We start from the raw sequence: 15,419 nt of genomic DNA, 5'->3' as shown, positions 1-15,419 counted from the left end.
GTAATTATGAAAGGGTGCAGGGAAGGCTAAAGGTTTTAAATATGTAGGATACTGGGCTACATTAGTTCTGCTGCTTATGGCATAACACAGTAGCTTTCAGCCTTTGTTATTCCCATCCTGGAAGCAATCCTGAATGATGGCTTTTGTCTAGTCAACAAATTTTTGAATCATACTGTTGAGTTTCTTAGTCAGGGAAGGACTTTGTGACTAATGGGAGAGGGATTTAATGCCCACATTTTACTGCAAGACTTAGAAAAGGAACCTACAAGAATGCAGTTAGTAAGGAGGAGCTCTATCAAGCAATTACAGCCAAGGACTAGAGTTGTCAGTGGAACAGAAAAGGAGTTGGGATCAGGGAATGACATCCCAGGAAAAGGAAGGATTTATACTGATTTTACCATTGATCAGCCTTTTATGTGTCTATTTGTCTTCAATTGGTGATGCACTGAATAAAATTTACCACTGCCCCTTTTCCTGAAAGCAAAAACTTCTTGAAAGCCAAAAGCATATAGTACAGTTTTCAACAGCTATAAAAATGCTCACTAGAAGTAATGTGGTTGAACCTAGCACAACTGGAAAGTATGCTGGTGCTCCTAGACAGTCTTTGAATATGTTAGACTAAAGATTTTTGAAAGCACACCGAATCATGAAATGCTTAGATATCTCTGCTTTCAATTCCAAAATGTTATAAAATTACTTCATCATACAAAAAATATATATGGCTTACAAAGATGCATCAATGATTTATTTGAAATGTGTTTAGCTCATAGAATGTTCTCATCTCTTCAAAAACAGGTATTTGAGAGCACAGATGTCATCTGTTTTCAAAGCAAGTGTGGCTTGATATATAGGGTTTCTGGATGTAATACATTTAGGGTGGCCTCTCCTAGGATAGGCCTGAAGAAGAGTTCTTCAATAGCATCTGCATCAATGTCTTGGAGAGAGGCAATTAGCTGAAGAATCCAAGCAAACCTGCCTAGGTTTCTATTGAACATCATTGCGATAAAGTCCATCAAGGCTTGCTGAGCCTCCTGCTGCAGTGTTTGTACATAGGAGAGACATTTTAAGGCATGGCATCCTGTCAAAACAAAAAGTAAAATAATAAATCTTGAGTAAACACTTTCATTCTGTGTCCCTTATAATGATGGGTGTCTGGCTTTCTAGCTTATAGTACAACTTTCTCTAGAAAACAATAAAAACTTTGTAAACATACCTTTTTGAAAAAGAAGATATGCATAGTTCAATAGTTTGAAGGAACATTGAGGAGAATTGTAAGCACATTGGAATCTAGCCTGTTACATTAAATCCAGCTTTGAAAAGGTAACAGGAGGTAACTTTGACTCAGTATAGATGGAGAAGAAGCTTTATAGTGTTGTCTACCCACCAAGCAGTGCTGAGGCTGTAGTCTGAGTAGGTGGAAACATTCCAGCTCTGATCTAAAATAGGTAGGTAACATCAGGAGGATGGAGGTGGTGGCTTGGAGCAGCGAGCAGGCTGGCAGTGTGAAGACATAGGTTTCCAGTCTACCCAGCTCCATCTCCCTCCTCCTGTTGCCTCTGCTTGCTAGACTAAGCTGGGGCACTATGGTTGACCATGCTATCTAGATATCTTCATTTACAGTCTAAAAAGAGTGTAAAGGTTCCCTGTGAGATGTATCATGACCCACAGGAGTAGCACAGATAATTGTATTTCCTAGTTTTGTATGCCCTTTCCTCAGCCATTTCTGAAGAGGGGGAGGTCTCTGCCTTATGGATCCATTGTCTTGACCCTCAATGACGTATCTCCCATAGCACGTGACTTCTAACCTGCTGGCTCATTGAGGGTCTCTGTGTATGCCAGGGCTCAGTTCAAAGGAACCTTGCCTTGTCATGTAGCTCTCAGCAACCTGTTGCCTCCTGTCCTCACCACCTGAAGATAACACCATCTCTTCTTTCCTAGAATTGCTGCAGCCTGGACAGGGGTAGCATGAATCCCCAAGTTTTGACTTCTGCCTCTCCTGCCTCCCACGTCTTATTTTAACCTCTCTCCCAAGACAGACTCCAGGCCCGTTTAGCATCTTTTACAGTGACTGACTCCACATCTGAAGAACTTAGATCGAGGAGTGTTTCACACAGGATCATTTGTTTAAGTGTGGGAGGTTCTGCCTTCTTACCTAGTGCTCTGTACTAGGGCAAAACCAACCTGGTTGGGTTTTTTTCAGTCTGTGGCTGGCTGCCCTTTGACAGTCTTCAGCAACTCTCTTCTCCCTAGACATCACTGCCAGAGGAGAAGAAGCCTCAGTAAAGCCTGCAACCAGGCTAGCCAGAAATGAAGGGTTTGGAAAAGTCTTCTCCTCCCCCAGGATTACCACCAGCTGCAAGCTGTGAGGATGGTTCCAACTGTTAGATATTTCATGGAAAGGAAGTTGTCAGGATTTTGTATATTCAGGATGAAATTGCAATTGCTTATAACCCTTCAAATTTGCTTGATTTCCCCATTTGGTCTTCTTTTATATGTAATCAAACACTGGTTTTAATTTACAAATAATGAGAAACTTCTTGTTCTGAGATCTGTTGTAATAATATTCAGTCAGACACATGTTTCCAGCTGAACTGTAAACCTCTTAAGAGCATCTTTTTTAACAGAAGTCCTGTCACAGCCTTGGTGGAGTTTTTTATATATTTACTTATTTATTTATCCATAAATATATATATATATATGGCACTGATACAATAACATCACTGTTTTTCACAGTTCCCATCTCTTCACTGTGCAGTTCCCATTGCTTTTCAGATAATTGTCAAAAGCAGCAAGAGCAGCTTCACCACACTCTGGGACAGTCCTACCTGCTCCTTCCTTTGACTTATTGCGTGAGTCCTAGAGAAGGCCTTGCAGCCAGACCCTTCGCCCATATACACTTTGACCTCTCCAAAGCCACCTAGCCAAAGCACCCCTGCAAAGAGCAGGGATGGCAATATGTTCTGGAGAGCCTGGATTCTGCTGGTGCAGGGCTGCCTGTTTCCCCTCAGGGGCTGGGCGCACACTTTCTCCTTCACAGGTTCTTGCTGGCCCAGACATGGTGAATCAGTAACCCAGCCAGAGCCTCCTGCACAGAAGTACTACACAAATTGTGCTTTAGTGGGAGGACCTACACCCCATGCTGCCTGCCACCCTGTCCCCAAATGGATTTTTTTATGATAGTAAGCACAATCTCTATGCCACAAGAGATCACTTAGGCCACAGGCAAAGCTCTGCCATATTTGTTTGTCACACCGCTTCTCCAAGGACTGGCCTAGCTGTGCTGCTGCGGCCAGTGTTGTTGAACTCCAACTCATAACCCAGCTCTGGACTGCTCCGTGCCTGGTCCTTCCCCTTTGCCTCAGCCAGTTTTGGTGGGCCTAACAGGAATAAAAGGTATAGAGTAGGACCCCACATGAGGTAGTCCATGACCCAGGAGAGGGTTTAGTGTTGTCGCTGCCAGTGACTGCCTGAAATCCACTTTGAACTGAGGTCTGCATTAGGATTTGGCCAAACATCAAGCTAAAACTAAGAGGGCAGCTGAAAATGTGCTGCACGTATGTAGAAAACATTTTCTGAGTTTGGTGGAAAGTGTGCAAAAACTATTAAAAATACTAATTGTGAATTGACAGTTGTACACTTTTTTTTGCAGCAAAACAGGTAGAGAAAGGGTGGTTTGGGCTGTGTTTAATCCCTGAGTACCTGTTTCAGCCCAGAGTTAGACTGTGACTCTTTGATCTGGAATCAATCCAGACTTAACTGAGGTCCTCCCAGCTGCCTTCTGCAGCCCTCAGAGAAAGGTGCCTCCAGAGAGTAGGGTCATCGCACCTAACGACTGGGGAATCTCCCTGAAGCTATGGATGGTGTCTGCAGACAGCATCAAGGCCTGCTGGGACTCTCATATTGCGCCCCGGGGAAGCAGCAGGAGTTAGCACAAATCCAGAACATAACACTGCTTTCTCCTTTATTAAGTCAAAATCACATTTATCCATGGAGATAATAAAAATACCTGATAGTTAAACTGTGTAAGTTGCTGCAGATGAGGGATTTCTCCTCTTATAATCACCCTGGATATAACTGGTGGTGTCTTTCAGCCTGATTTTATTGTGAAAAATTAAGAAAATAACTTGCACTGAAACCAACTCAACTGGTTTGGTGCTGCGGCATAGACACACAAGACAATACCAAACATCTGGATGACATTACATCTCAAGAATCAGAATTTGAATCCTATTGGAAACAGATATAAAGTCACTACAGCCTTTGAGCAGCCTATAAACCATTCACCACAAAAAATATCATGGAATAACTGAAGCGTTCAAGTATCCTTTTGGTGCAGTCCCAAGTATAGCACACTGCTGACAGTGCAGCCAACAGCAGTGGTTGCTGGGGAAGGAGTCGGGGATCTGAGCCAGAGCAGCCTGGAGGCCATAAGTCTTTCCATTTACATTAGTGGATGTAGAGTTCAGCTTTTAAGGACTCACGCACTCTGTGGTGCTGACCTAGGCAACCTTCCTTCCTAAAGAGGCTGAATCGGGCACCAGAAGTGAGAGGATACAGTCACTAGTCTGAGTTTGTTCCGTGACTGTTGCCCTGGGCCTTGAACATACAGATACTAAAGGATAAGGACAAGCTGAGAGAGTTGGGGTTGTTCAGCCTGGAGAAAAGGCAGCTCCGAGGAGATCTAATTGCGGCCTTCCAGTGCCTGAAGGGGCCTACAGGAAAGATGGTGAGGGACTGTTTATCAGGGAGTGTAGTGACAGGACAAGGGGTAATGGGTTTAAGCTGAAGGAGGGTCGATTTAGATTAGATGTTAGAAAGAAATTCTTCACTGTTAGAGTGGTGAGGTACTGGAACAGGTTGCCCAGAGAGGTTGTGGAGGCCCCCTGCCTGGAAGTGTTTAAGACCAGGTTGGATGAGGCTTTGGGCAATGTGGTCTAGTGGAGGGTGTCCCTGCCCATGGCAGGGGGGTTGGAACTAGATGATCTTTGAGGTCCCTTCCAACCCAAACCATTCTATGATTCTATGATTCTATAAATAAATAAATAAATAAATAAAAGCTGTGTGACCTCAACGCAATATTCTTTTGCCTCATTGATGAAAATCAGATGATACAGATTATTTTATCTTCTGCAGTGTTCTTGCTACAGAGGAATTCTTTGTTAAAATACTTCTAATACTCCCATCACGTACCCACATACCATCTCTCCTTTGCTGTGCTACGGGTGAAGCTGCTCTGTTACCTTTGAACTGGAAATGAGTTGGAAGTGACACAGTTTATGCTTTATGACTTAAAATTTGTCTAATAGAAGCAGTTTTGGCTTACAGTGGGTGACCTACTGCACACATCCAAGGAATGGAAATAAACGCCTTCAGGCAGAAAATCATTAAATTGTGGAATATAGATTTTTGAGAACATTTAGCTATATTCATAGAAAAGAGTAAAACTAAACATTTGTCTATATGTAAATGAAAATGCCAAAATGTCCTTCTAGGCACATAATCATCTGTGTAATTTCCAGGAGGACTTACCAGGATTAAAAAGAATAATTCCTTTAAGATAGGCATATTCTTTTGCACTTATGTCCAGGTCCCAGAATTTCCACAACAAATTCTTCAACTTCTGAACTTCTGCTAAAGATGCTCCCAGTGCCGAGCTGCCCAGTTCATTGCTAGCTGTCAAAGACTGATTGAGGAGGATTCTTTTCAATAAGCTAGGGGCTGAAATCTCTCTCAGGTCAAAATCCACCCCTTCTTGTGCTAGGCCCAGGACAAAAAGAGGGGCCCAGTTCTGCTGTATGAGGACAACCTGATCCTCCCAAGGCACGTGATAAAAAGAAGGCAGGTTTCTAATAAAAGTTAAAGTCTTCAAGAGCACTTCGGAAGCTCTTCTGCACGTGGCTTCTGGAGTTTTCAGGACAACTCTTCTCCTGTCCACGCAAGAGCAGCCTCGGCTTCCCGTGGAGCGGTGGGGACCATGATACTGCTGGTGCCACTTGGTCTCACCTGCGTGCTCTTTCTTAAGGATCTGGTACAGGATGCTGTCGGCACGGTGTGGCTCACACTGACATTTCCCAAATTTCTCAGCTGGGATCTCGCTATCCATAGAGCCAAACGCGTCCCGTGGGACGGCCCTGCCGTGGCAGGAAACGGCGCTTGTGGAGCTATGCATCAGCGACAGGGGAGAGCATTTCTGCCACACAGCGAGGCATTGTGTGCTTTTTATATACACCGGCGGTTGAAAAGTAATATGACCCCGATCTGTAAAGTTACCTTGAACTTTACTTGCTCCGGTCTGTTTCGAATTAGGCGGGGCTGCAGGCGGCATGGCACAGGGTGCTGTATCCTCCCCAGGGGAGAAGGAGAGCTCCCGCCTGCCGGCAGCACTGGCCCCGGCGCTGCTCACCGCAGTGCCCCGGTGCAGGCAGGCTGTACCCCAGTGCTGCTCACCGCTGTGCCCCGGTGCAGGCAGGCTGTACCCCAGTGCTGCTCACCACCGTTCCCCTGTGCAGGCAGGCTGTGCTGGGCCTTCTGCCACCATGCCAGCGGCTCTGTGTGGCTGCCAGCAGCAGCAGTATTTTTGCACAGGCCAGCTGTATCACGCGTACAACCTGCCCCTGAAAGGAAGCCAAAGGAAAACTGTGACACTGTAAGTGAAGAAGGAACAAGTTGTCTATATTTTTATTGATACACGGACCTGGCCTCACTAGCTGATGCTCTGGAGTGCGCAGAAATACATTTATACTTAGGAATGATGCTGTGGTAGCATAAATAAAAGCATCCCCTTGAGTAGATGCTTTTATTTCTTGTTAAAAGGAGCCACCTGAAGACACTGTCGATGTCTACCATTACTTTTCACAGAGCACTTAACAGTGTTCACATTTTACACTGTAACTAATAGGATGTGACACCTATATCAAGCAGCTCACAGGTGAAAGTCCCAGGCATGGAAATGTGTATGTATAGCAATTATTTCACATTCCTGGGAGATTTGAGAGAAACTTCGGAGAAAGTCAGCTGCTATAGCTCATGGCAATGTTATATCTCCTGCATTTCACATACGATAATTTCAAACATAGAACATGTAGACTTCTGCCAGACTTGCTGTGTAATTAAATATTCTTCATACAAGCTGTGGAAATAAAACTGATGAAGAAAGAGAGCAAAATGGTAATTCGTACTGCTGTATGTGTGAACTTTTGTAGCAGAGGAAGAGCAGAATGATAGAATTGCCAGGACTCTTCAGTCAACATCAGGGAACATTAAGTAGCAGGAATGCAAGGAACTCAGCCTTAATAAGAAGAAATTGATACTTCAAGTTTTTGTTACTTCGCACTCTCTTGCTTGCTTTCATTGGGGGAAGAGGTACTATGTTTTTTCATCAGGCATAATGTTTACGCATTCCTACTGTCTGGGCTCTTAGCATGCCTTAACAAAAAAAACCCCAAAAGACAAAAACCAAAAACCATTAAAAAAAAACAGTTCCAAGAGCTACTTCTCTTGGGCAACCTGTTCTAGTGGAGGGTGTCCCTGCCCATGGCAGGGGGGTTGGAACTAGATGATCTCTGAGGTCCCTTCTAACCCAAACCATTCTATGATTCTATGATTCTGTTAGATCTCCAAGCCTTAGGTGTGTAAAGGCCATCCCACCAGATGCAATTTGTCCTTTGCTACAACTATTTGTTGTTTCCATACTGGGCCATTTTAAAATTTCCATTTATTTACCTCTCCATGATATTTACATTGCAAAATTTTCCCCTTCTGAGCAGACAAAAAGTGGAGGAAGAGATTGCTCCAAAGTTGAGCAATCTAGAAGTGTAGTGCTGCTGAGGTGCAACTACCACTAACTGCAGTGAAGGTCAAGGGGGCCCAGAGCACTGAACACCTGATGATAGGATTTGCTTGTCCACCTCTCCATCCATTCAGCAGCTCTCTGCTGTTGTCCATTGCTTGGGTATCAAAGAGCTTTTTAGGTTAAATGGCACAGTATCAGAGAAGTCCCTAGAAAGTCCTATTCTTATTCTCACTGTAAAATTCTAGCTGGACTGAGGTTCAGTGGAATGAAATTCCAGTTGCAGGGCTAATGCCATCTGAGGTTCTGCATGAGTTACATAGATTGGCTAAAGGCTGTACTAGAAAGAGAGACTGAGCTTGCTAAAATCATTTGTACACAGAGTTTGCTTGTGAAAAGTTCTGACTCCTAATTGCTGGTGAGCATGGTGGTGTTTCAGTAATCTGGGTAGCTGAGTGAGCTCTGATAAACCCAACTCCTCTACTCCAAGGGAAAAAATCTTTGACTTCAGCTGAAATCAGCACCATTTCATAGTTCACCATCATTTCACCCTCATGGTTCATGTTATCATTTCACAGTTCCTCTTAATTGTGTTTATTCAAGTTCTACTCCAGATTAAATTGGTTCCTGTCCTACTTTTTTTTTTCCTGAGATCTGCATCAGTCATATGCGGAGAGTCCTGATGTCAGTAACATATAGTATTGGATATCATTTCTGTTTATCATAGAATCATCAAATGGTTTGGGTTTAGGTCATCTAGTTCCAACCCCCCTGCCATGGACAGGGACACCCTCCACTAGACCAGGTTGCTCAAAACCCCATCCTACCTGATGTTGATTTATCAATCATAATTAATTTCCTTTGTTTGTGTATAGTTCTAAAAGACAGAAGCAAATTATATTTTTTCTGACAAGAATTCCTGGCATGTTATAATAGCTTTATGACTGTTTACCAAAAATACAGAGTAAAGGTTACTGCTAAGGACACATCATCAGTTTTTTCTGAGAGAATGATTACTTAGAATTATGAGTCAATACTGAATTGCAGGTGAAACTGATCCTGGTGATCCTGATTCAGAATTGTCTCTGTGTGACCTGATTCTCTCAAATGTAGAGGACCAGCAGCTAAATTTAACTCTATGCTCATAAATTAGCCAATAGTTATTTTTTCTTCCTAAATCTTGCCTATAGAATAGTTGAAGCCACTTGCACCTAGATATCAAGCATCTACAGTCTTTCTGCCACAGTAGCAATGTTTCTTACTTTCAAATGTTAAGAACGTATGCTATGCAAAAAACAATTTTGTGATATAAGAAATCCCCATGGACTTTTATCTATTTTAGCTGTTTCTGGCATGATGGTTTGAGAACAGTAAGACACAGTCATATCAGTGTTAATTTTTTTCTGCTTTACATTTATATACTTTTCAATCAACAAAGCACATATACACCCACAAATACTCACTGCTACTACATTTTCTCTGCAACCATCAGAACTGCTTCTCAGGCAAAAGTGCCACCATTCGGATAACAACAAAGGGTATCCTAAGTCCACACACAAATTTACCACAGATAGCTCGTGGACATTCACACCACTGCTGGGAACTGTCCTGCTCCAAGCAAGGCTGCCGTCTCTGTCTCTCCCATGAGTAATGTTGTTTTGCACACCTGTATATTACTGTTACAGGTAATATATACTTAATATAACTCTTCATCTTTGTTGTTTAGGTGATTCACACATGATGCAACCTTTATCCTAAAATCCCTGGGTTCCTCAGCTTTGCAAAAACTGCCTGCTAGGCGTAGGTGGTCCCGGGCTGCTACCCTCTCTGACCAGTGTGCGATAGCAGGGTCGGTGTAATGAAGTCAGCAGGAGCTGAGGGGTATTTCTGACTATTAAATACCCAGTGACTTATACACATTCTTAAATATCCTGTTGGGTCCAAAAGTATAAGACATGTAGCATTTTTGGTTCTTAACCCATAGCCTTAATTTGCCTAACAGAATACTTGGAAGGCTGAAGAGCCTAAGTGGCCATCTCATCCTTACCTTGGCAGTAGCCAAACATGAGTCCTTCAGGAAGAGTGTCATATATATACCACTTTTCTCATAAGTCCTTTTCTTGCCTTCAGTCATTTGCAGCTTAGGGAATTCCTGAACCAGAGTGATTTTATGCATTTAATAACTCTCAATTAATTTCTACTCTATGATCTCATGCAGTCTGCTCCTAGAAAACACATGAATATCCACATCAGCCTATGTCATGGACCTCTATGTTGATCAAGCATGACATTCGCTGGATTTGGTGCCTTATTGTTCTCGTACTGGGGAAAAAAAAGGAATCAGTCAATCCCCATTCACCTTCTCTATAGCTTCCTTTATTTTATAAATCTCAGTAAGACTCCCACAGTCATCCTTTGTCTAAACTAAAGAGACGTAGCTTCCAAAATTGTTCTGTCTTTAGAATGGTACTATGCCTTTGATCATCTTGTTACCCTTCTTTGAACCTCTCTTAGCCCTATGTCTTTTCTAAGACATTCTTTAAGGGGAAGTGGGGAAAGTATCAGAAGAGGAAATGGTATCTAGGACTGTCAGAGCCCCCAAGTTTTACTCCTGGGTGATAGTCATCAGTTCAGAGCCTCTCATCTTAGTCAGGAGTGGAGTCAGGATTGATTTATCTTATGTGCATCCTTTGCCATATTTACACTGAATTATCATTTGACACCTAGTTGATAATTTTCATAAAGCCCTCTGCAATTCTTCTGACAGCCCTACTCTTCCTCTGAATAATTTTGTATCAATCGTCAGCAAACATTCATATTTTGAAACTTTGAATGTGCTGCTCTTCAGAATAGTTCACTCAGTGCTGTCAGTTGTTTAAAAGACAATCATAATTTAACTATGGGGCAGAAAATCTGATGTTGTCCTTGCAGTAGAGTGTCCATGTACACAAGCACAGATATGTTGGACTATTTGTATTGGAGCACAATGTATATAGTAATTAAGTTATTAGTAGCAGTGATGTGAGCTGTCCTACTTTCTGAAGAGGTGAGACTGGAGGTAGGTACACTTACGGAGGAGAAGAATCTTCCACTATTATTGCATATGAGCTACAAAAAGGAAACACCTTCCTAGGAAGCTGACAGCAGCCTTTTTGAGGTCATCCTGTCACACCAGTCTGATACATGCACGTATTCCTTGATTCAGTGATCTCTTATCTCTCTGGTCTCCTGTACAAACATTTGATTGGCCTATAAATATCTATATGACTTCAGAACAGGATTTTCACTAGGAGTTTTAAACATTTTGTTTTCTGGGAGGAGTTGGGTGAATCTCGTGTCACTGGTACTTTTGAGGACACCTGACTTCACTAACAGCCCTTATGATGACAGCTGAAGCCAGTAATAAAACCATTATCTTTCTAGACAGATTCCATCTCCTCCTTGTCCCATGGTGCACACCATCTTTCTTGAGCAATAAAGGTATTCACTTCTGAACCAGAGGAACCAAGAGCTACCATTCAAACAGCCTACTTTGGCCAGGCAGATAGTGGGAAGTATCATCCCCAAATTAAAGCCTGATCAGCTTTGAAACAGGCTCTGAAACAATGTCATTAGCTTGTGCTCCAATGGGTAATGCCACGGCAAACTAGGATTTGGCCCTTGTATCTGAAGCAAGGGTATGTAAATTGTAAATGCAATTAATTTAAACGTGTTTAGCTTGTCTTGAAGGTCAGTGGGTGAATTTCTCAAGTGATTGAAGTTAAGCATGTGTTTAAAATACTTTGCTTGATTAGGTCCGGTAAAATCAGCATCTCTTCAATGATAGCCATTTGAATACAAGTAGCAAATTAATAGAGAGGCAGCTGCCCCAGGAGGCCCCGCAGTGAAACGTTGTCCATCACTGAAACTAGGCCTGTTTTAAACTTGCCTCTGGTGACCGAGTTAGTTAGAGAAAAAGCAAGTGCCTCTGAACTTCTGCCTCACATCCTGACATGAAGTAGGAGCTCTGAGAAGCCCCTTTCCTAAAAACCTACCCCAGGCATCTACATTTAACTCATGTTCTGCTGTTCTTCATTTCCAAACACACTGGAGCAACATTTAAAATGACTTTTTTTCAGGTGCTGGTCACTGGCTGAAGAAGGGAGAGTGTTTGTCTTCATTTTAGACTGAGAACATTTTGTTAGAGACTTTATGCTGCCCGACCGTATGTCAGCTGTTGCAAATGTGAATGCAAACACGTGCCATCTGGAGTTATAACCAAATCTGAGATTAAAATATTAGTACAGAAAGTAAATAATCAGCTCAGTGATGCTCCTCAGGCAGAAGATGGGGTGACACAGGAACATATTTCTTAGCTCCTCAGCTTCTTATGAATCTAAAGCAACAATGGATTCCTATATATGCAAATACATAAATAAACCCAAAAGGGCTTTCATGGTTGTTTAAAATGAACAAACAAACAAGCAAACAAACAAACAAAAAACCAAAAACCAGCTGGACAAGTAAACTCTTTCAGTGATTTTTGAATAGCTTTATCCTGCCTCTCAGTAACTTGGGATCAGAGCCTTCTTCATCTAAAAACCCAAGCAGTCATCACTTTGGAGTCGCAGCAGCGCTGCATGTGCCAGAGCAGGACACGTGCTGCTGCTGGGCCATTTCTCCTTTGGTTAAAGGTAAGGGTTTGGTTTAAGCAGTGTACAGAGAGGGGCGTGAATCTGGAGACATGAGTAGTTTTTAAGCTGCCCAACATCAATTGTTTGGTTTCTTCATACTGGGAAAAAAAGGTAATTTTTATGAGGGTAAATTGGCAAATTTTTATAAGCGCACATCTGGAGGGGGTGGGGTGTAGAGATTATAAAATAAACCAGAAATGACCTTGTATCTGATTGCTCCCCAACCAAGGAGATGATGGTGTTTGTACAGTCATCCTTATCAGCACTGGGACAGGCACCATCTGTCATTTTAAATATAGATAGATGTACCGCTTAGTATTGCTTAGCAAGTGGAAAATGCTGGAAAGCATGGTAGAAAATGGGCACAGTTTTCAAAAAGCAAAGTTAGAAAATGCTTCTGGCTAGCAATGCCATCTCCAGAGTGGCACTGAAAAGGTGAGTCCTCCCTTCAGCCCCCTCCCTGGTTGAGAAGAGCGGTTGAGATGATAAACATTTTAACACATGGAGCCCACTATCATACTAAACTTAAGTCTATCTTATATCATTGAAGATAAATGCCCAATCTAGTAATTAGCACACTATAAATACTACAGATTAGCAAGTGAAGGTTAGATGGCAGATTAGATATGTGGTGTATATCTTCAGACTTATCTTTACACATTTTACTTATAATAAAATGAGCGAGGGCTAAACAAGTAATCTGTGGTCCAAAAAAACAAATCCTAAACACACATTTTATTTTTAAATATATGACGGGAGATTAACTTCTACTAGAGGTATAGGTCTAATGCGTTGCGTTTTCCCTGTGACAAAATTAACACGCCCAAACTTCCCTCACTGTTTGCCATAGGACAACTTCTCTATCAATAACTCTTAAACTCTTAAATAAAATATCTATCTATTCAGATGGGGGGGGGGGGGAGGAAGAAAGCAGTTCTATCTCAAAATCTGGATTTTCTTAGAGCTCAGACTACTTAAAAACTGATAGAAAAATCTACATCATTTGGGTTTGATTCTTCATAATCAGTTACTGATAATGACTCATGGAGCCTGTATGTACAAATCTCCAAGTGTTCACCCAACCCCAGAGAGATTCTTCATCAGATATTTCCTCACCAGAGGAAAGAGCCCCATTTCTTCTATCTGCCTTTGACCATCTCCCCACCCTGATTGCTGTGATTTTCTTCTACCACACCCCTGCCAAGGACATACCTGCTCTGTTTTTTTGCAGCTGGTTTCCCATCTGATTCGAAGTAAGGCTGGGCAGAGTTCAGACACAGCTGTGGTAGGATTGTATTGCAGATCTATTTCCTTACTGTTTTCCTATTATTTCCCAAAGAGGCAGGGACAGAGGAGTTCACAAACCCACTGCATCTGGGGACTAGGACATCAGGGGATCCCTGGAACTGAGAGGAGTAACAAAACCCAGTCCACTTTTGGAGCTTACACATCTTTGCAAAAGCTGTACGTCCAAGTCTAAGCACATGAGCTTGCATTCAATTGCATGAGCTTGAATTACTTCAAATTTTAGAAATTCTCTGGTATTACATACAACTGATACTCAATCTGTTAAGCATTTACCTAACTGGCACCACTGAAGACCAATAAGGGCAAGAGTCTGCCAACCTTTAGGCAATCTTTCCTTTAGGAATAGGCTGGTCTGACAAAACTGGGGTGGAAGAAAAGATGTCATGTACATGTTGGAAATTGTAAAGGAAATGCTTTTATCTCCATGCGTGAGGCTCTATTGTCAAGATACTTTGGGGAAAAGCCAGCTTTCTGACCACCGTGGAGTCCAGCAGAAATGAAGAGGAAAGGCTGTGAAAACCTTGCCAAAGAGCACTATGGTTTTGAGCAAACTGGATTAGGAAACTAAGGATAAGAAAATGAATTTTGAGTACCCAAACCCAGAGTAAGATAGTCGCAGTGTCTCTGTGTAGAAAGAACCAGGATGCTGACAGAGTATCCTGAAGATCCTGAAAATTTTAAATAGTACGGGTTGAAAACTGAAGGGAGGGAAAGGAGGAAAAGATAAACCTGAGCATATTTAATAAGAGCAGATTATGACAGGATAAATGTTATTTGCAAATATTCATATGAAGATCTGAGTTGCCCGTGGGGTCAAAGGTGGCCACAAAACACAAGCACTTCCATGCTGTCCACTGGTAGTTTGAAAGACATTCAGACCTTCTTCTGGACCTATTCCTGTATGCAGTAACTGAATGCTTTGTTCATTCAGTATTGAGATTTCAGCATTGCGAGATCAACTTTCCTTACTCTGGCATTTATGTTATTCCTATCAGGCTGAAAAAACATGTGTGAGATTTTTGGAAGCAAACACATTTGCAAAAATCTTATTTTTGAAAGAGAAGTTTGGCTCCATTTGTCTCATAAAAGTCTGCACTTAAACCACTTTTTAAAAACTACTGTTATTTTAAGGTCAATGGAAACTCCATTAAAGTGTTTCAGGAAATCATCAGATCATTAGAGCAATGGAAATTGAAATATATGCAATGTACTGATTTCAAACACATTATAAACCAGTGGGCAAGAAATCAAGTGTGTTCTCTAGTCTTAGTGTAACGTTCTCCTTCAGAACCTATACAATCTGGGATTGATTTTATCATGCTATATGCCAGTCACTGCTCCTAGCTTGTTGTGGCCACCAAAAGGTATTTTTCCTTCAGAGATGTCTACATTGTCACCTTTGAAACTAAACAGAGACATACGTTTTTCCTCCTTTAGCTCCCCTGGGAAACACATGTATGAGGAATGTTGTCCTCGAGAGAGTGTCTGATACCTAGAACTACCACCCTGAAGGGAACAGACACCTTAGACTCCAGCCATGTACTTGAAATCGTGTTCGGAAAGGCAAGATTCATCTGAAAGCAACTGAGTGTTGGAGAATCCAGATCTGTCAGTAGAGCTGCAAGGCTTGCGTGAACATGTGAAAAGAG

At 42.1% G+C, this 15,419-nt stretch overlaps 1 protein-coding gene across 1 annotated transcript; it reads right to left on the bottom strand.

The window, feature by feature from the left end:
* Nucleotides 1–754: 754 nt before the first annotated feature.
* Nucleotides 755–6,201, bottom strand: LOC104632843 (nuclear receptor subfamily 0 group B member 2-like). The gene is made up of 2 exons (XM_075750051.1): nucleotides 5,530–6,201; nucleotides 755–1,078 (listed from the first exon to the last, which is right to left on the bottom strand). Exons 1-2 carry the CDS (start codon nucleotides 6,167–6,169, stop codon nucleotides 825–827), a joined length of 894 nt encoding a protein of 297 aa, XP_075606166.1. The 5' UTR covers nucleotides 6,170–6,201; the 3' UTR covers nucleotides 755–824.
* Between the last annotated feature and the right edge of the window lie 9,218 nt (nucleotides 6,202–15,419).

The sequence above is a fragment of the Balearica regulorum genome, chromosome 3 (genome assembly GCF_011004875.1).
Source record: "Balearica regulorum gibbericeps isolate bBalReg1 chromosome 3, bBalReg1.pri, whole genome shotgun sequence".
NCBI lineage: Eukaryota > Metazoa > Chordata > Aves > Gruiformes > Gruidae > Balearica > Balearica regulorum.
Note: the sequence above shows the minus strand (reverse complement) of the source record. Positions and strands in the feature narration are given on the sequence as shown.